At 43.2% G+C, this 20199-nt stretch overlaps 1 protein-coding gene across 1 annotated transcript in view; it reads right to left on the minus strand.

Annotated features, from left to right (window-relative positions):
• ADAMTS18 (ADAM metallopeptidase with thrombospondin type 1 motif 18) overlaps positions 1-19646 on the minus strand; it is a 123804-nt gene extending 104158 nt beyond the window's left edge. Inside the window, exons 1-3 of the mRNA XM_058528325.1 lie at positions 19480-19646; positions 19298-19385; positions 15876-16192 (exon numbers count right to left, since the gene is read on the minus strand). Of these exons, the coding sequence (XP_058384308.1) occupies positions 15876-16192; positions 19298-19385; positions 19480-19569 (495 nt within the window). The 5' untranslated portion in view covers positions 19570-19646. The remainder of the gene's footprint in view (positions 1-15875; positions 16193-19297; positions 19386-19479) is intronic.
• Between the last annotated feature and the right edge of the window lie 553 nt (positions 19647-20199).

The following is a 20199-nucleotide window of genomic DNA, read 5'->3' on the forward strand; positions in this document are numbered from 1 at the left end:
GACATTAAAAAAGAAAAAATTAAACTAGCAAGTTTTGACCAAATATAATTAGAAGAAAACTAATGTGTAAATTCTGAAATTTTTCAAAACACAAAATCCTTCCCTTACCTTCAAGAGAAATATTTAATTCAGTATCTTTATTTTAAATCTGATTTCACCATCAGCATTGTGCAATTTTCGATGTAACTGTATAATGACGAAGGGCCTCCAAACCAAAACATCAGCCTGTCCACACCAGAGGGTATTCAAAAGAAAACTTAAGATGCTGTGGAAGCACTGTTTGGAAGACAAGCAATTTTAGCAAAGTAGTGAATCAAAAGGGAATCTTTCCGGCCTGTTGGCTTTCACTGTGCATGTCTGGGAACTTCAAGACAGGAGATGACTAGTCCCGTCCTGTCCAACGCAGTAGCTGATACTGGACACCTGAAATGTGGCTGGGCTGAACTGAATGTGTAGCAATTGTAAAATGCACACTGAATTTTGAAGACTTGTGTATAAAATAAAAGTATCTCATTAATAATTTTTGTATCAATTATATTTTGAAATACTTTTGCTGTATTGGATAAAATAAAATACCAACATGAATTTCACCTATTTCTTTTTACTTTTTTAATATGACTACCAGAAAATTTAAAAGGACATATGTTGTCTTGCGTTATATTCTACTGGACAGCACTGTGCCAGAGCAAAGAGGAGATAGAATTCCATGCATCATAAAAAAGACAGGATTTCATGGGGGAAAAAACTCACTTCTGTTGTCATTATTTAAAAATAAAAATCTACTGCACACTAAAATTAGATTCACTAAAATAAACGTCTTCAAAGACACAAATGAACTGCATGTGGATGTTGAGAAGTGTAACCCATCAATAAGCATTCTTGGTTTGCAATGTTGCCCCACATGTCATCATCCAAAGAAATCAAAGAAATCAATTAAAAGTAGTTGCAGAGTGTGAAGTCATCCTCTAGACCAGTCATGGAGTTTCCGTCTCTCTCCAACTGTTCACTGACAGGGGTACAATGTGCTCACTTGTATTGGCTGCTTTAAAGCCATGTGCAGTTATTGTTGGCAGACATGGAGAGGCGTGTAATAACAGGACAACTGACAAAGTAGTGAATCAACAAGATAGGTAATGCATCCAAGATGCACTGTTAGGAACAAATATTGACAACGCTAGATGCAACAAGACAGTACAGTGGGCATTGCTCCCAGTAAACGCTGATTCATGAAATGTGTAATCAAATTACCCATTGCATTTACCTGTCGGCCATTCCATGCTGAACGCCTTGTTGCATTATGCTTGCCTGTTTTCTCTGGGAAAGTATGAGCTCTTTGCAGAAAGTGCCCATAACTTGTCCATCCCTATCACAGTTAAGACTTCCATTTCAAAGTGACAGAAACTTAAAATTAAACTGGATTAACCAAAAAAAGAGGGTTTATGGTTCTGGTAAATGAAAAGCCCAAAATACTTTAATTTCATGCATAACTGGACATCAAGACTGTGATGATCCTATGCTCAGGTGAAAAGATAGTTGTAACTCTGGACTTACATTCCATCCTCTTTGCCACCCCACAGGTGTCCCAGAATTTGATTTTATTGGCACTGATCCTGTTACATGTTAATCTCTGAACCAATCACTGTAGTCAAGGATATCTGATGTTCTGACTGGTCACTATGGAAAACATGTCACCTCCACCCAAATTCCAAGGACTTGAGGCAGAGGTGGGAAAGGTCCCCAAGGAAAACTGCAATGTTTTTACCAAAAGACCGGGCAAATGGATGCTTCAGCAGACAAAAAATCATAGGTGGCCACCGCCGTCTCTGAATCTCCACATCTAACTGCACATAAATGATACTCAATTAATGAGTTTTTTCAATGAATGAAAGAATGTATGCATAAGAAATATCCAATTCATGATGTATTCCAAACATAGAAATGATGTATCTGTTCTACTTTACATACATTCATTGTAACAAATGTTTATTGAGTTTATTATTTGTGAGGGACTGTTCTAGCCACTGGAGACACAGCTGTGAACAGCAGAGATGAAACCCTAGATATTCAAGAGGGGAAGGCAGCATGTGCAAGGTAATAAACAGTAAGTTTATTATATGAGTGATAAATAGGATGAAGAAAAATAAAGCAGGGTAAGGGGATGGGGAGTCATGGGGAGCCATGGTTGTCAGGGAAGAACTTTCTGCAAAGATAACGTCTGCACAGAGAACTGAAGTGCACAGGAAGTGAAAGAAGGAACTCGGTGAATATCTGGAGGAAGAACATTCAATATGCAAAATCAGTGGAGTAGGGGCATCTGAGGATGTTGAAAGAAATTTGGATGACATCCTAAGAGTAACGGAAAGCCATTAGCTGGTGGAGAAGAGGAAGGTGAAATTGTCTGGCTACTTCATGAAGAATAGATTATAAGCCCGCAAAAGATGAAAGAGCATCATCAAGACAGGAAGCTGCTGCATGAATCCAGGTGAGAGACAAGAGTGGCTTAAATCACAACGGGTGCAGTGGAGTGACAAGAAGTGGTCAGAATCGCGTACGTTTTGAATTGACCTGTGAGCAATGATATTTACATGGATAGGTAAGATCATCTGGTAGTTATAGATCTTCTCGGGCTAATGCAATCATTTAAATTGCTTGCCCATCATATTAAAAATTAGTCTCATCACTCCCTTAGCTGTGCTCTCATGGTGCTTCAAACATACCTGAACTGTAATATTAATTTTGTTGCACTGTCCTTATGTAGTTATAATCCTGGCACCATTACTCCTCACCCTCACATTGAATATAGGATATATATATCCTTGAATATAGGAACCATAGGATCATTTTTGTATTCCCATAGATTATCCTAGTACCAAGGCACACAGTAGGTTGGGAATTAATGTTTTGGGTTAGAAGGAAGGACGGGTGGGTAGGAGGAAGGAATAGAGGGGAAAAAAGGAAGAAATGTCAAGCAATTAGTTACTGATAGCTAGGAATACAAGCCCCAAAGTGACCTTGACTTGCTTACCAGGTATATGTATAAAGAGGTGGAGGAATTTGAAGAAGGTTGCAAATTATATAGATACCAGTGTACTACTCACTCGTAGATGATGGGTCTGTTCGAGGAAGGGATGACAGAGACAAGTTAAATGATCAGGTCAGCTGGGGAGTCTATGCATATGAGACTAGATTCCTTGTCTTGCATTCCAATTAGAACAGAGCTCCACGCCTCTTCAAGTACAGTGAAGAATTTATACATTTAAAGAAGGAAATGTATAAATTCCCCAACTACATGCAGTACATAGAAAATTCTACTATACCTTTACAAGGTTCTCAGGCTTGAGCACACATTCACAAAACACAGAGAACACTCCCTATTTCCTTCCCAGAACTGCCCATTGCCCCCATTCTCATAGGTCAAGAGACTACAGAGGTCATTTAACTTTCATCTAAGGGCAGCTGCAAATCCAGAAATAGAATCCACATTTCTAATCTACCTCCACATGGTTAGGTTCCCTCTTTCGCTCATAAGAATGCAAGGATAAATTTTATCATAAATATTTCCGTTTCTTCAGAGATTCGGTTATTTTCAGCAGTCTGGGTTGGCATGCTGTGAAATTCAAAAGCAAATACACATCTTCTAAAATATTTCCAGACGGTTTTCCTGCTAACACTCAATCCACCCCCAGCTCCCATGCACCGTTCATCCAGTTTCCCCAGCAAAGTTCTTCAGAAGTAGGTGAAGTAGCTGAAACCATTATTCTTAATGACACCGAAATCAACAGCAAGTATATTCTGAAAAAAATAAACGTACATAAATGCATTCTATTAAAGAGGCCGCTTTGTGATTGTGCTCTATCAATGGTTCTCTGCTGGGGACAATTATGTGCCCAGGGGACACTCTGCCATATCTAGAAACACTTTTAGTTGACACCACTGGAGAGAGCAACTGGCATCTAGTGGGTAGAGCCTGGGATGCGGCTGAGGCTCCTACAATGCACAGGACAGCCCCCTTCACAAGAATCCATACTAAATGTCCCCAGTGCCCAGTTGAGAAACCCTGCACTAAATACAGCAATTTCCTGAGCAATTTTAAAGAGCGAATATCCAAGGAAACTTGCATCTTCTCCTTCAACTCATTGCCTCACCTGTCCCATGAAGTAGCACAAGTAGCTGATGGATGATTTAAGATGACCATGATTCTGGAAAGGGATGTGTTCACGCCTGCTGCAGAGGAAGCACTAGAGAAATTTTCTGTATTAGCTTTTTATTGCTGCGTAACAAATGACCACATACTTAGCAGCTTAAAAATAACACCCATTTATTAGCTCACAGTTCTGCAAGTCAGAAGTCTGGGCATAGCACGTCTGGGTTCTCTGCTCAGGGTTTGCTAAGGCCATAAGCGGGGTGTCAGTCAGGCTGCACTCCTTTCTGGAGGATCTGGGAAAGAATCCACTTTCAAGCTCATTCAGGTTGTTGGCAGAATTCAGGTTCCTCCAGTTGTAGGACTGAGGCTCCATTTGCTTGTTGGCTGTCAGCTAGAGGCCACTCAGCTCCCAAAGGGCCCCTCCATCTCCCAAGCCAGCCACAGAGACTTTCTCACAGTTCAACTCCCTCTAGCTATGAACCTCTCTGACTTTCCTGATTCTGTATGATCATATGATTATTAGGTCCAACCCACCTGGAAAATCTCCCTATGCTAAGGTCAACTGATCTGAAGCCTTGATTACATCCACAAAATCCTCTCCCAGCGGCACCTAAATTAATGATTGATTGAATAACTGGGAGAAAGTGTGTGTACACCAGGGGCCCCGAAGCTTGGGGCCAACTTGGAATTCTACCTACCACAATTTGCGTACGGTATTATTATCTCACTTAATTCTCACAGCTGCCCTTTGAAATTTTTTTTTCATTTCCACTTTGTAGATGGGGAAACTAGATTCTCAGATATTTTGATAATGTCTCAAAGCTGGGTGAAGGGTACACGGGAACTCTCTGTATTATTCTTGCAACTTCTTGTGAGTCTAGAATTATTTCAATATAAATGCCTTCCAAAAGAATAATTTTGCCAAGATCACACAACTAGTAAGTGAAAGAGATGGGCTCCTAAAATCCCACGCATTTTAACATGCCATCCTGCCTTCTCAAACTACTGCACAAGGCATTTCCAAGGTGATAGCATCTCTAAAGCCCCTGACATTTATCTAGACCAGTGGTTCTCAATCTTAACTGTGCGTTAGAACCAACTGGGGAGGCTTTAAAAAGCACAGATACCTGGGGTCCCCCTCTGACATTCTGTTTTCATTGGTCTGGGGTGATATCTGGGCATCTGTGTTTTTTAGAGCTCTGTATGCTAAGAGTCACTGATCTAGACTTATTATTGAATCATAAATGACAGTTAAACATGTAATATTAAACAGACATTAGTATTTGCTTTACACACAAAAGGAATCCTTTTCAAGGAAGAGAATTCATCTTACTTCAATGCATTTTACTGGAAAACAGTGATTGCAAAACCCAGAGACAAGACTAAGATGCAGAAAAATATATTAGCATATTTAGAGTGAAAATGCATTTAAGTAATATTTTCTTTCTGCCACATTTCTGTGCTGCATAAACTCAATAATCAAGGTGGAAAAAAAGTAGTATTCATTATTTATCCATGGAGAAATTAATTTTGGGTCACTCTTCCTTTGCCTCCTGGAAGTGGCAAAGTAAAATGTGGAAGGGAGTTGAGGAATTGGGAAATCACAGGATGAACCCATAGACAGTAAAAAGTACTCTGCTGTAGGAGAAGCCAGTAAGTCATCAGAGAGATAATCTCCTTTACTAGCTTATCTCAATCCCTTTAAAGTGCCGTCTCTCAAAGAAGGATGCGCGCATAGCCGACTTCTAGTAAATTAGTGATGGGCACTACAGAATTTATGTCAGACAGCATGCCCCCTTGACTTGTAGTGGTAATAAGATAAAATATTCCAAAGCTCCGCAGCATGAATAAGCAATCAAAAGAATTCAGCTGCAAATGAAATCCTTAGATACATCAAAGGCATCCCTCGAGGAGAGGTGAGCCTGCTGTCCAGACACAACTCTCTCACCAGACTCGTATTATGGTATTTGAGAGCACGTCACCCTGTGATTGGACGGAAGAACCGTGGGAACGGGCTTTCCTAGGAATGACTTGATATAACTGAGGAGAAACTCCTGAGTTTGTGGACAGAGAGATGTTGGAAGCCCAGGCAAGTATTTTGGGTCATGAAGGCTTTCATGTACCCTGCTATCAGTAGGCCTGTTTATATTTGGACTTCAGGAATTAACCAGTACCATTTTCTCTTATACTGTTTATTGCTGGTGGTGGAAAACCATGAAATTTCACCAGCACATATGCTCTGCTGGAAAGAACTATTCTTCTAAGCGACTGTCTTAGGCTCATGGAAAACAAAGACGACAGTGATATTGGGTAGCTAATGTCAATATTAGTAAGCAAATCTCTGGCCATAGCTAATGTCCTGTATGTGTTTGGCACCTCTGCTTTTCACAAAGTAGGTCTCTTGATCTCTCTCTCTCTCATAAAATATAGAATTACACGCAACTAAGAAATCCCATATATATATGCATGTTCTTTTCAGCAACAGCAAAAAACTGGGAACATATTAATCAAAAGAGAATGATTAAATATGCAGCAAAGAGAATAAGATAGATGTCCACATAGTGATCAAGAAGGAACGCCAAGACAGACATTATTTTTAAGTACTCCTTCCCACCAAAAAAATGCCTCAGGAAAAATATTTGCTAATACAATTTATGTACATTTTAAATGCACACACACACAACAGAAATAATAAACTCTGGTTTCAAAAAGAGCTTCAGACTGATAGCTGTGGAGCCCTGCGTATTGCCCTAGACCTCCTTCTATGCATTAATTCACATATCGATATATAAATTAAAATCTAATTTAGCCTTATTTGGATACACAGATGAGCTGAGTGTGGCCCTCTGAGGCTTACAGACAGGTGAGGGAGCAGATAAAGCCCAGAGCCCCACACACGTGTTCTCACGTATGATATAGGTTACAACCACGGTGTTATTGCTGAGTAAGTCACATGAGATACCAGGCCCCCAAGGAAGCATTGGACTCATCTCTGGAACTCAGGAGGTTCTACATGCAGAAGGAAGACAAGGGCAAAAAGAGCTGAGAAACTGAGAAAGAGAGGACAGTGATGACATCCTTGGGTACCTCGGATCCAGCCCTGCTGAAAGCTAGCCATTCTAGGATAAGAAGGGAGGGAGGCGGTGGGAGAGGGAGGGGAGGAGAAGAAAGGTAGAAGAGAGAGGGAGGGAGGGGTGAAGGGGAGGAAAGAGGAGAAGGGAGGATGGGAGGGAAGGAGGGCAGGCAGAGGGAGGAAAGGGAAGGATGAATTAGAAAGATTATCCCACAGCCAAAGTACATTTTTTACGCTTAATCTAGTTCTTTTTTTTGTTTTTTTTTGTGAGGAAGATCAGCCCTGAGCTAACATCCATGCTAATCCTCCTCTTTTTTGCTGAGGAAGACTGGCTCTAAGCTAACGTCTATTGCCAACCCTCCTCCTTTTTTTCTCCCCAAATCCCCAGTAGATAGTTGTATGTCATAGTTGCACATCCTTCTAGTTGCTGTACGTGGGACGCGGCCTCAGCATGGCTGGAGAAGCGGTGCGTCGGTGCGCCCCCGGGATTCGAACCTGGGCTGCCAGCAGCAGAGTGCACACACTTAACCGCTAAGCCACGGGGCTGGCTCCTTAACCTAGTTCATGATGGAGTTGTTCTACTTGCAACTGAAAAGTCCTACTATGTATAAACAAGAAGAATCTCTACATTTTGATTCACACTACCCACCCCTGCCTGCCCCCTTAGCACACACACCAGGTAACACTAGCTGGAGCATTAATAGTCACACTTACAAGTTGTGATGTAGTCCATAAAGCAAAAACAATTCTCCAAAGAGATTCCAATAGTCCACCATTTCCCCTGAGAAAGTTCTTTGCAGACACCTTGAGGACACTGATTCACAGTCACCAGTGCCTGCTGGGTTGGAACCATTCGTGCAACTTTTCCTTCCTTTATTCAAATGAATACCCAAGCTCTACCTAGAACCTACTGAATTTTCAGAGGTGGGGCCTAAACACATGTTGTTGTTGTTTTTCAAAGTGACCAGGTCTTTTTGAAATGCATGGAGAAAAAAACACTACTTCAAACCTTGAATACTATAAATTATATAGTATTATAAATTAAACACTATGAAGGCCTAGGTCTGTACAGGTCTTAGCTAAATCTTCCTCTCCACGGCTCCAGTTAATAACCTAATAAGTGCTCAATAAAGATAAACTATTATTATTATCTAGACTAAAACTTTCCTGCCTGTGGGTGGTAAGGCAGATTGACATTAGCCAATTTTGGAAGACCTTTATGGAAGAAGGTCTGCAACAATGACAATTATTACTCTATCATCACTACCACCGATATTATTAATTCGTGCCAGGCACTTGTTTAAGCATTGTACATAGAGTAATTTCCTTTCAATTAAGCATCCATAAACCCCATGGGGTAGGTACTATCAGTATCCTTATCTTACCGGTAAAGAAATTAAGCACAGAGAGGGTAAGTAACTGGACCAGGTCATGCAGTTCGTAAAGGCCAAAGCTGGGACTTCAGAATCTGAGCTCAAAGCCATTACATGACACTGCTTTCTCAAGCATGCATTGATCCAAATCTTGACCTATTTGTTGATCCTTCCTCTTTGATTCCTTATCTTTCTCTCATTTCTTCATAGTTGATCAAGTCGTGGTTATTTTCCCCCACAAAATCCCCAAACAATCTCAGCAGGATGACTGCCAATATGCCAGCGTTCTCTTCCTGTCCTGACAGGTTTGGAAAGGCTCCAGGATGGGAGCTTCCATTGCCATTTCCTTCGCAGACCCTCCCCTGGTCCAAAGTCAAGAATAATCAAGCATGGAGCTCGGACTATGTGCCAGGCTAAGCCCTCATCATAAATTGTCGAGGCTTAGGAGATAGACAGAGAAGGCTCCCTTCTTGCCATTTAACAGAGGAGAAAACTGAGGTGCAGAGAGATGGAGAAAGCTTGGGAGGCTTGATGCTTCAGTGGCCATCCTCAAACAGGCAGAGAGCATGGGGAGGAAGAATCCACCTTCCGCCCTCCCATGTGAACTCCCCTCAGATCAGCCGTGGGGTTCTGCTCTCTGGCAAGAAACTTGCCTATTTTTTTAAAAAAGACATTGGCTGGCATTTTGCTAAAAGTGTTACTATGAGCAAATAATTGTCTTCACAAATCATGCCTGAAAAGGGCATCCAGGAAAGGCAAAAAAAAAAACAAACAAAACTTTTTACCCTTGATGAATCAAGTAATAACCTAAGAAAACATTTCTGATTTGGATCAGCCTTGTAAATACAACCCAGTCTAATCCTTAATTTCACATGATCCTCTCAAGTGATTGAAAAGTTCCAAGGGAGTGTATGTAATTCAGCAAACTCCTGCTAGCTACCAAGGCCACACAGAGCACAGAGCCTGGTGTCTCTCTGCCTGTCTGGACTAAGGTCATTTAACTTCAGTCCTTTCATGAATGGAAGTCAGCTTCCTAAAGACTACTGGGCAGGCAGTGACCAGCAACAATCAATGGCCAAGCTTTCTGAGTCATAAAATATTTCTGAAAAGGCGAGATCAAAGCGTCCCGATCGCCTATTGAAACCCAACTGCTTCTAAAGCTCATTGCAGGGACCCAGGCTCTCTGGAGAATGAGTCCCTGCAGTCACAGTCCAAAAAGACCACCACTAAGAAAGATACAATGAGGACATTAGGGCAGCCAGCCATGGAGGAGAAATGTCACTTACGGTTTAATTGTTGGGGACAAAGAAAAGAGAAACGAAGGAAAGCCAAGTGACAAAATTGGACACTGCATCAGGAATCGAGGCTGGAGGGATCTCATGGCAGTCTTGACCACGGCACACATTCCACTCTGAGCCCCTGATGCTGGGCTGAGGCTGGATCCTAATCAGAGACTGGACCGAAGATGCTAAGAGGAACAGCACAGCAGTCCACCACTCTCGCCAGCTGGGCCCTCGCTGAGGTTATTAATCAAAGGTGAAGTACTGATGTATTACAGATCTGGGTGGAAATGTAATACAGGCGACAGTTCTTGCATGCCTTTTCACTTGATCTTCACATTGTGAATGGAGCTCGAATTTCTTAAGGGGTGCATTTCCCCAACTGCGACACACAGTAACTAGATTTATCAAATACCAATAAAGTGCAAATAATCTTAGACCTAGGAATCGCTCTTCCATGGTGAACCACAGAACCCTGGACAAGTTGTTGATGGAAGTATGATTAAAAAGGGGTGGAGTAGTCAAATTAGTATCAAAATTCCACCTCTCGGAACTTCACAATACATATTAGTACATTAAAAGCTGTGAAATGTATTACAGAAAAGACATTTGCTTAATTTCATTTAAACTTGAAGTTTCCCAACTTCATTGGGAACCCTCTAACTTCCTAGAGCATCTCCTACCAGTTAGAAATCAATACATAATATTATAGTATCTCTTTTGAGAATCATTGCTCTGGTGATTTTCTTGTCTCTACCACTCTGTGAAGAAATGCTCCTTGAAAAAAAAGTTTCGATGGCCAAATAAGTTAGGCAAACTCTAGGTTTAAACAGAGTTAAACAAATGTCTTTAATGTGGGACATTTCTGAGTCGTTAATATGCTAATGTACATGGTAAAGCTGCAACAGGTGGCATTCGGCACTAATTGGACTAGGCACCCCTCATTTCTGAAACCATACTCCACGAACTCTGTTCCAGGGTACTGCTGAATCTTAGCTTGGTTCAAAACAAAAGAGCAATTTCTAGGTCTAAAATTACCACTCTATCTTCTCCCTTAGAATGAAATTCTATGAATAGGAGTACAGCATCCACCTTGTTTGCAGTTTATCCACTACGCTCTGAACAGCACCAAACATAACAGAAGCTCAGCAATACTTGTTGAATGAAAAAAGTGATCATTTAATGTGTCTTTCCAGTCAGTTCTTAAAATATGACATTTCCACTAAGTCTCAGAAATGAGATCAACCTGTTAAACCAACAGCAATTATTAAAACAATTTGCCTGTATGTTCAATGTCTTAATCCAATGGCTCTCTAATGCTAATATGCATAAGAATAATTTGGAAAATTAAAGTAAACATTCCCAGACCCAGCCTCCCTGACGGACTGTTGTGGGTAAAGAAATTCAAATTTTCAACATCTCAAGTGAAGCTAATACAGCTGATCACACTCTGAAAAATCACTGTCCCAACAAAAAGGAGCACTAAGGTGGAGCATTTGGGGGCAGAAAGGCCTTTTAGATCTCCTAGCATGTAGAAAGAAAGATACAGGTTTGTTCTATCATCCCAGAAAACAAAATTAAGAAATACAGGTCAAAGTCACTAAAAGGTAGGTGTAGTTCAACATCACAATGAAGCGTCTCCCAGCAATGGCTTGGGCTTCCTGGCTGTAATGACCTTCTTATCACTGTGGTAGTCTCGGAGAGGCTGGATATGGTAGAAAGGACACACATGGCGCCAATGATGAGATTAGGTTAATCTGCAACCCTGAGACTCTGGGACAAAGGCTGCAAACCCAGATGCCTCCATAGAATGTAAGGCAGCCAGGTGTAGGGGGCACTGGAGAGGGCTTGGTCCTGTCTAAAGACATTCAAAATTTTAACAATAACCATCCCCAGAAGTAACGGTAGGCAGGATTCACTCAGGGAAGTTTGCAATTTCTGTTTTATGAATTATTCCGAGTAAATAACCGCCTACTCAACTCCTGAGTAAAGTGAGACCTGTCAGTTGGGTGGGAGGGGGGTGCATTTTACAAAAATATTTTAAGCATAGTTTAATTCTGAATTACTGACGGAAATTCCCTACCAGAGAAATCCTGGCTGGAGTATGTATGTATGCATGAATGTACATGTGTATGGATGTATATATTTCACTATTATAACCCGTCTATCCTTTCTCACTCTCTCCTGGGGTTGACCTAGCAGTTAAGATCATGGTTAGCTGGGCCTGGCCCAGTGGCATAGTAGTTAAGTTCGCATGCTCCGCTTCAGCAGCCCAGCATGCCCGGGTTCAGATCCCAGGTGCGGACTACACACTGCTCATCAAGCCATGTTGTGGTGGCATCCCATATACAAAGTAGAGGAAGATTGCCACAGATGTTAGCCCAGGGACCACTTCCTCAAGCAAACAGGAAGATTGGCAGCAGATGTTGACTCAGGGCCAATCTTCCTCATCCACCAAAAAAAAAAAGATCATGGTTAGCTTTCCTGTTGGTACTTTGTTATCTAAAGGTGACTTATTACGTTCCTAATATACACTGCTTGCACACTAGGAGATTTCTATAACCTCTAAAGGCATTCTGATGCCCATCCTCCAGCTCCACTGTTGGAGAAACACTGGTGCAGAGACTTCAAATGGAAGAAGCGCCATCTATCAGTCCCCTGCAACTCGTGTCAGTTTCTATATTAATGAAAGAAGAGTTGCTCATCTCTTTTAGCATGTTAATGTTGATGAGTCTTTCCAACAAGTATGTCAGAGGTTTGTCCCTCTCCTGAATTCTTGAATCATTTACTATTCTGAGTCCATTATAGTTACTAGTTAACTTTTGAGAAGGTATGAAGCCCTTGTTTGGCCAAAGAAGTTGGGCAATGTCTATAGGTTCCAGGTGGCCAGAAGGATGAAGAAATTCTTCCTCCTGACATGATTATCTCTCTCCATCATCACATCTTAATGTGCCTAGCGAAGAGTTCCCTCAGTGTGGTACCTCGTGATCTCACAGTGCTCGTTATTGCTATTTGATAGTGTTTCATAAGCCAATCAATGCACTGTTAGAGATGCATAGCCATAATAACAAAGACGTTAAGTTGGGAAAGGAGTGTTTTTGCTCAGAATTCTTCTTTCTATTTACAGAGAAAGGCAAAAAACACCACAATGTAGGCTGAAAACATTTATACTATTTCCTGTCTATATATAACATAGATAGATCACAAAAGAGGGGATACAAATGGCCGATGAGCATAAAAAACAGTACTCAACTTCAACAACCATCAGGACAATACAAACTAAACCCATAATGTGGTACCACTTCATACCCATCAATCAGAGTGGCTGAAATGGAAAAGATAAGACAATAGCAAGTGTTGGTGATGATGTGGAGCAACTGGAACTCTCACACACTGCTGATGGCAGTGTAAATTAGTACAACACTTTGAAAAGCTGTTTGGCATAATCTACTAAAGCTGAACATATGCACACCTATGACCCAGCAACTTTATTCTCAGGTATGTTTCCAACAGAAAGTGTCCATAAGTTCACCAAAAGGCCTAGACAAGATGTTCAGCAGTACTCTGCATAACAGCCCCAAACTGGAAACAATTTGAATGCCCACTGCCAACTACATGGAAACACTGTGGAATATTCATAAACCAGGATATTGTATAATTCTAATTATGTAAAATATTAAAAGAGGCAAAATTAAGCTATGTTAGAAGTTACCTCTGATGGGTAGTGACTGGGAAGGGGCCACAGCGGGGGCTTTGGGGCACTGGTAATGACTTGTTTGATCTAGTTGTGGTTATGTGGGTATGAACTTTGTGAAAATTCATTAGGCTGTACTCTTGATTTTTGCATTTTTCTGCATATACATTACACTTCAACACAAGGTTACAAAAATTAATACAGAGCAGTGTCTCAGCTTCTCAGTTGTGGTTCTGTCTTCTTTCAAGTTTTTTTCTTACTGTTTTATTGAGTATGGGTGTATGTGTTGGTGTTTCACAGATGTTTGGCAGGGTGATGGGGAGGTGGGTAATGCAATGGGGATAAGCTTGATTCTCTCTCTATCCCACACCAAGTGGGCCCTGCCAGGGTCAACAAATAGGATAATCAGAGTCAGAGGCCTACAGATGGCAGTGGTCTTAGAAATCACTTTACATGGTTCAGGAGAGAAAACTGAGGTCTGGAGAAGTAAAGTTAATTAAGTATATGCAGCTGGTTTGTGGAACAGTAGAGACAATCTAAGTTTCATGATTCCAATTTATATCAGCCTTATACACAGGCAGATGTGGTTGTCAATTACTTCTTTCACATCCATCACAAAGATGGAAAATTTTAACCTGCCTTATTCTTCTGTGTTAAGTGATCATTTGCCCCCTGTTCAACAGTAAACCTCCTCCTTAGGAGAAATAACCCAGCATCTATTAAGATGAGACAACTGATCAGATTTCCTCTCACTCACAGAGAATGGAATCCTGAGAGAGCTAAACAAGAGGTGGCTAAGTTTCGCTGGAACTAGAACAGCTATAGAGCAATTATTCCCTGCCAGGAACTGCTGTAGCACTTTCCATGCAAGAAGTCACTTAATCCCCACAGTCCGATGCTGTAAACTCGCTTTTTATTCCCATTTTAGAGATGAAGACATTAAGACACATAGAAGTTAATCACTTGCCCAAGGTCCTACTAGTAAGAGCTAGTGTGAGAACGACTTTGGACAGACTGCTCTTAAACACTGCGTTATGTGGAATGGGATAGCTTAAGCCACTATGGTGGGTGGGGTGTTAGGATACTGGAATAGACAGGAGAGAGGGAAATACGGGAGAATGCCCCAAAAAGAGCAGGAGACTCATCACAACCAAACCAAACAAACAAACAAAAAAACAAACAAAAAGATACATTCATGTGTGTAACTATGCTACAACATATAGGTCATTAGCAAGCACGTCGATCATTTAAATGGATCAAGCTTAACTGGGAATTGTTAAATCTTTGCTTCACTCTGTATCTTAAAGATTATACCAAAGAATATCATAACTCTGGTTGTGATGAAAGATTTTAGCTAAATTTCAAGCCATATTGTGGAGAAAAAAAAAGTTTCAACTAGCAAAGAACATGGGAGCCCTCATTCACGGGCACCTAAGCCACCCCTCTTGCTTTGTGCCACAATGTGCCATGTACATTACTAACTTCATCCTCACGTGGGCCTTCTCACATTTTCCTTCTTCAGGCCATCCCAGAGCATGACCATGGTGTGTCTCAACACACACAAACTCTTCTGTCAGTTCAAGACACTTCTCCATTGCAATGCAGAATGACATCAACCCCAAATGCCATTTACTGCCTCATATATTTGATTGATTTCTGAGAGAAGTATCATTTACACCAATATTCTTGGCCTAGAGCTTGACAGATGAGGATCACACAGAGAGGAAATAACACTTGTCTCAAACACTTTTAAGTGTTCTGCCTCCCCGGATGCCACACTCAATCCTGCCAGCCCTCGAACACACCACATCGCATTCTCAAAGAATGTCTTATGTGAGCAGGACAACATGAACCGATCAGTCAAAAGAAAACAAAGGGCCTCCCTTCTACAGTGAAGGTTGGGCTTAACAGAGCTGCTGAACACAATTTTGCATTAAAATACAGTTTTCCCGTTTCAAAGCAATGTAGAGGCATGTGGCTTGTTATATAATGCCTGGTCTCTCAAGACTTTACAAAGCGAATGGCATCCATCAAATTAATTTCCTTGGGGATCGTCTCAAACACAGAGAATGAAGAGGCCCAGACCATTAAACATCAAAAGAATGTTCTAAATGGTAATTAAAGTTCTACTATATTTTCTTTTTCTGGGAGCAGATTAGATTAATTCAATTGAGAATATTATAAGTATCAAAGCTGACAGTGCGAATGTGTCGAGTTGGCTGGAAGAACACTTAATATTGCAGACATCTGTTCATGCAAGTCACACAAAACACACGAGAGAGGGAGTCGACTCCGAGTGCAGAGTACTCACCAAGCCGGCACACGTAGACACAGCGACGGAGGAGGAGCTGTCATTTCTGATAAATCCCTGATAGAAACATCGCTGCACCTCGGGTTCCCGAGTCTCTGAAGCACCATCTTTTCCGAGTACCTGGACAATAAAGTGACTGCTCAAAATCGCCGAGGGCTTAAGTTCTAAATGTAGTTCCTGTCCAAATGCTGAAAATCGGTAATGCAGGGAGCTGCTGGCACTCTGCGCCGACCGCTTTTTCCTGCCGTTGTGCAAAATGTCGTGTGAAATATACGACCCGCCCGAGTCCACTTCTACTGGCGTGACAAAGACGTAATCTGCAATGGGAAAGGGTTAGCTGTCAGCACCCAGAGCCGGCAATGCCAGAGAGTCGCTTTCCAACGGGCTGGCAAAGAGCAATGCACAGCTCAGATATCTTCGTTCCTATAGCCATGCACCTAGATGAACTAGAACTCAGAGCAGCTTATGAAGAGAACTCGGTGGTCTTTGCAATTAGCTCTGCCACAGTAATTCGTGCAAAAACAGAAAGTCAAGCGCAATCCTGATGAATGTCAAGAATGTTTTGTGAAAAATGCCACAACTCTCATGGCCTGTAGATACATTTTTATACATTAGTCATACAGCCATCCATACATAAAAAGTGAATTTTTGGAGACAAAATTAACAAATATAAAAGCACAAAAGAAATGAAATTTTTTTCAAGGAGATTAATATCTTGTGTTTAAACTGAATTGGGACCATTTTTTTTTTTTGCAGAGTTTAAATTTCAAATGACAACTCACAGTGCTGAGTAACTTGAGATAGTCCCTCAGATAATTAACATGTAACCTGAGTTGCATATTTCTGATATTAATTATATGTGATAATAAAACTCCAGCATTTGTATCTCTCTTAACATTTTATTATGAGCTTTCACAGGGACAATTCCATTTAATTGTAAGCATAAAATATAGTAGATGCATAAAAATGCCTAGGAATAATCAGAACTTTCCTGTAGAGTCTGATGTTTAAAATCGCTCAGACATGTTGGTGGGGGAGTGTCAGATCAGAGGACACCTGGAAAGGCATGTTTAAAAATACCTTCACCATTGCTCCCTAGAGCAGCACTAATTGCTGCTTGTTCTAGAGAGGAGGAGCTAAAAAAACAATTTGCTGCTTGAAAAAAATGAAGCCAGCACACTGTTTTCTATCACCAAACATTGAAACCGAAAAATATCATCCCACAAAATGATGTGGAATATGCCCTCTGTGCATTAAAAAACGCTCTGCATTTCCACTTTCTAGGCACAGAATGGGAAACTAATTTGGAAAGTGTTTAGAAAGATTCCGAATAACTAAGAGGCATGTTTGAGTCACTTGGGTCCTTGGTTACTGGAGGAGGAAAAGAAAGAGGAATTTCCCTTTTCCCAAAATAGTCAACAACCAAAAAAAAAAAAAAAGGCTAAGGAATGAACAGAAGCCTTGTAGCTACCAGGGATCAATGAGTGATCTTCTAATTGGGCCTATGTTTGCAAAAAAAATCCCAATATGACAATAATTTTCAATTGTTTTCTTCTGTGAATGTACCATCTGTGACTTTATTGTGTGAGCAACTCTCATTCTTACAATGTTCTTTATGTCCTGCCTCTTCAATTTTCTCCTTGACTCCTTTAACTAAAAATACTATCTAATAGGGGCCGGCCCAGTGGCGCAAGCGGTTAAGTGCGCACGCTCCGCTGCAGTGGCCCAGGGTTCGCTGGTTCAGATCCCGGGCACGCACCGATGCACCACTTGGCAAGCCATGCTGTGGCGGCCTCCCATAAAAGTGGAGGGAGATGGGCATGGATGTTAGCCCAGGGCCAGTCTTCTTCAGCAAAAAAAGAGGAGGATTGGCAGATGTTAGCACAGGGCTGATCTTCCTCACACACACACACACACACACACAAATTTTTTAAAAAACTATCTAATTGACATGCATATTAAAAAGTAATTCAAAAAAAAAGGTTTTCTCTTCTCTTAACCTTAAAAAACTGAGCAGTATATATACTATTTCTCCTTTTAAAAATCTCTATTTGTTGCTTTACAGGTATGTGGCTTTTGATTTAAACCTCCTCCCTCCACCATCCGAAAACCTAACTGTGACTGTGAAAACCATCCCTGACACATACTCCAGACAGTCTCTACAATAAGTTTTCTTACCTCCTTGTCCAAAACCATCTGAAACTCTGCCTGCTCTTAGTTGGGAGGCCATGTGGGAGCCTTATCCAGCCAGCCTTCCATGGAATCAGCCCCTGCACAAAGACCCCCACACCCCCACCCACCCAGGCACCTGCTACTAGTTTGTTTCCAAGGGGAGAATGAACAAGCTGACAGTAATATTCAGTCCTGTATGGGAAGAGGGGCAGTCAGAGCCTCCTGTGGAGAGTGATTTGATCAGTTTGCCCAGGGGCTGACTAAAGATGAGGTCCTTACAGGTGGTGGGGACCTCCAGCAATCTGTACTGACAGAACAGTGAGGGGTTGTTTTAGGAACTGCAGCCAGCCTCTCTGGTTGGGCAAAAGGTTAATTTCTCAAGACCTAATTCTTGGCTCTCTCCTGTCCCCTCACTTACCCACTCCTTGGCACAGCCCTGCTCCATGACTCTGCCATCCCTCTCTCCCTAATATGATCCTTTGTCCTCTGACAGGAGTAGGAGATGACCCTGCAGGGCTAAAAATTACAGAATCTCAGATGGACATCAAGGTCTTGCTAGACACCTTGGATCAGGGATCAGGTGTTCTCCTGTAGCTGGTGGGAACAATGGGAACAAGGATTTTCCTCCTGGGCGCCATCGAAAAGTTAATAAATGACAGAAGTGAAGGGTGTTCTGGAGGTTTGTGGCTGGGGAACCTTAGAAGAGACAAAGGGCCCAGAAACCTCAAGCTACCTACTTTCCTCTCTCTAAAAGCTGTCTTTGGGAATGCATGACACAAGGGCAGAGAAAAGGAGAAAAGAGAGGGAAGGGAGAAAAAGGACAGAAGTGGAGAAGAGAGCAAGGAGGAAAGATGTGGGGAGGAAAAGGGGCTCACAGTCTCATCCTCCACCAAGAATTAGCTTTCTCAGAAGAGAAGGAAATGAGGAAGGGGTCTTTTGATATCCACTGCCTAGTCAATGTCCACTTCCTTTCTCATTTCTCATCAAAGTTAGGATTCTTTTTTAACAAGCCGTTTGTGAACTGGAGAAAGTATTGTTTTCTCATTCATGTGACTTGCAGCTTGAAGCATTGATTCTTTTGATAAGTTGAGTCCTTGCCACATCCTCCCTCTCCAAATAGGAACCATTTCCAGAAGGGACACACACCTGCCAGGTTGGAGGGTGCGCTTTTCTATCTCTTCTCTCTTTTAGGGGAAGGAAGGGACAACGTGCCTGGAAAGGCCCTTCTGGGGTGGGGGGCAAATACGAACCATCGTTTAATCCGCTGCCGCCGCTGCTGCTGTCACTGGCTAAGGCTGCGGCGACCGACGCACAGCAGAGGCAGCACAGCTGGAGCGCCTGCAAGAGAAAAGGTGACATCGCGCGTGAGGGGCGCGGCGGGCTTGGCGCCCCCTGCCACCCGCTCTCGGCGCGCCCCGTCGGCGGCACCTGCCTTGGCCACGCGCCCCAGTCCCGCCGGACCCCACGGCGGGCCGGAGCCGGCGGCGGGGAGGGCGCACGCGAGCAGGAGGGCGCACTCCATGGTCAGGTGCGGGCGCGGCGGCTGCGGGCGGCCGGACGCGGCGGGCGGAGCGCACGGGCGGCGCGCATTGTCCCCGCCGCCCCGGAGCGCGGAGCTCCAGGTGCGGCGCCAGGTGGGAGCCGCCGCCGCTCACATCGCGGGCCGGGCGCGCCGGGGCCTCCCCTCCTCCGGCCGCCTGCGCGCCCTCCCTTCTGCCGGCGCCGGCCTGCGGAGCTGCCGCCTGCGGCTCCCCGGGGGTACGGGGGCTCCCCGGGCCGGGGCTGGCGCGCGCCTCCGAGCGCAAACGGCCGGGGAACTCTGTCCGTGCCTGCCCGCGCGCTTGCCCGCCAGTCTGTGAGTCGGTCTGTGTCTGTGTGAGCGTCTGAGGCTCCCGGGGAAAGCAGCGCCAGCTGGCTCCTCCAGCGCGCTGGAGCCGAGCGCCCGCCTCTCCACCGCACGGTGATTGGCGACCAGCGGCTCCTGGGCCCGTCCGAGCCCCCGGGCTGGTGCAAGGGCGTGGGATTCCCGGCTCCCGCTCGGAGGGAGGGGGCGAAGGGGGAGGGGAGGCTGGGTGAGAGTGGGGGAGGGAGGGACCGACCGCCGAGAGAGGGAGGGGAGCGCCCTGGGTCAGGCTGGGTAAAGGTAATTGAA

The sequence above is a fragment of the Diceros bicornis genome, chromosome 32, assembly GCF_020826845.1.
Source record: "Diceros bicornis minor isolate mBicDic1 chromosome 32, mDicBic1.mat.cur, whole genome shotgun sequence".
In the NCBI taxonomy this organism is placed as follows: Eukaryota; Metazoa; Chordata; class Mammalia; order Perissodactyla; family Rhinocerotidae; genus Diceros; species Diceros bicornis.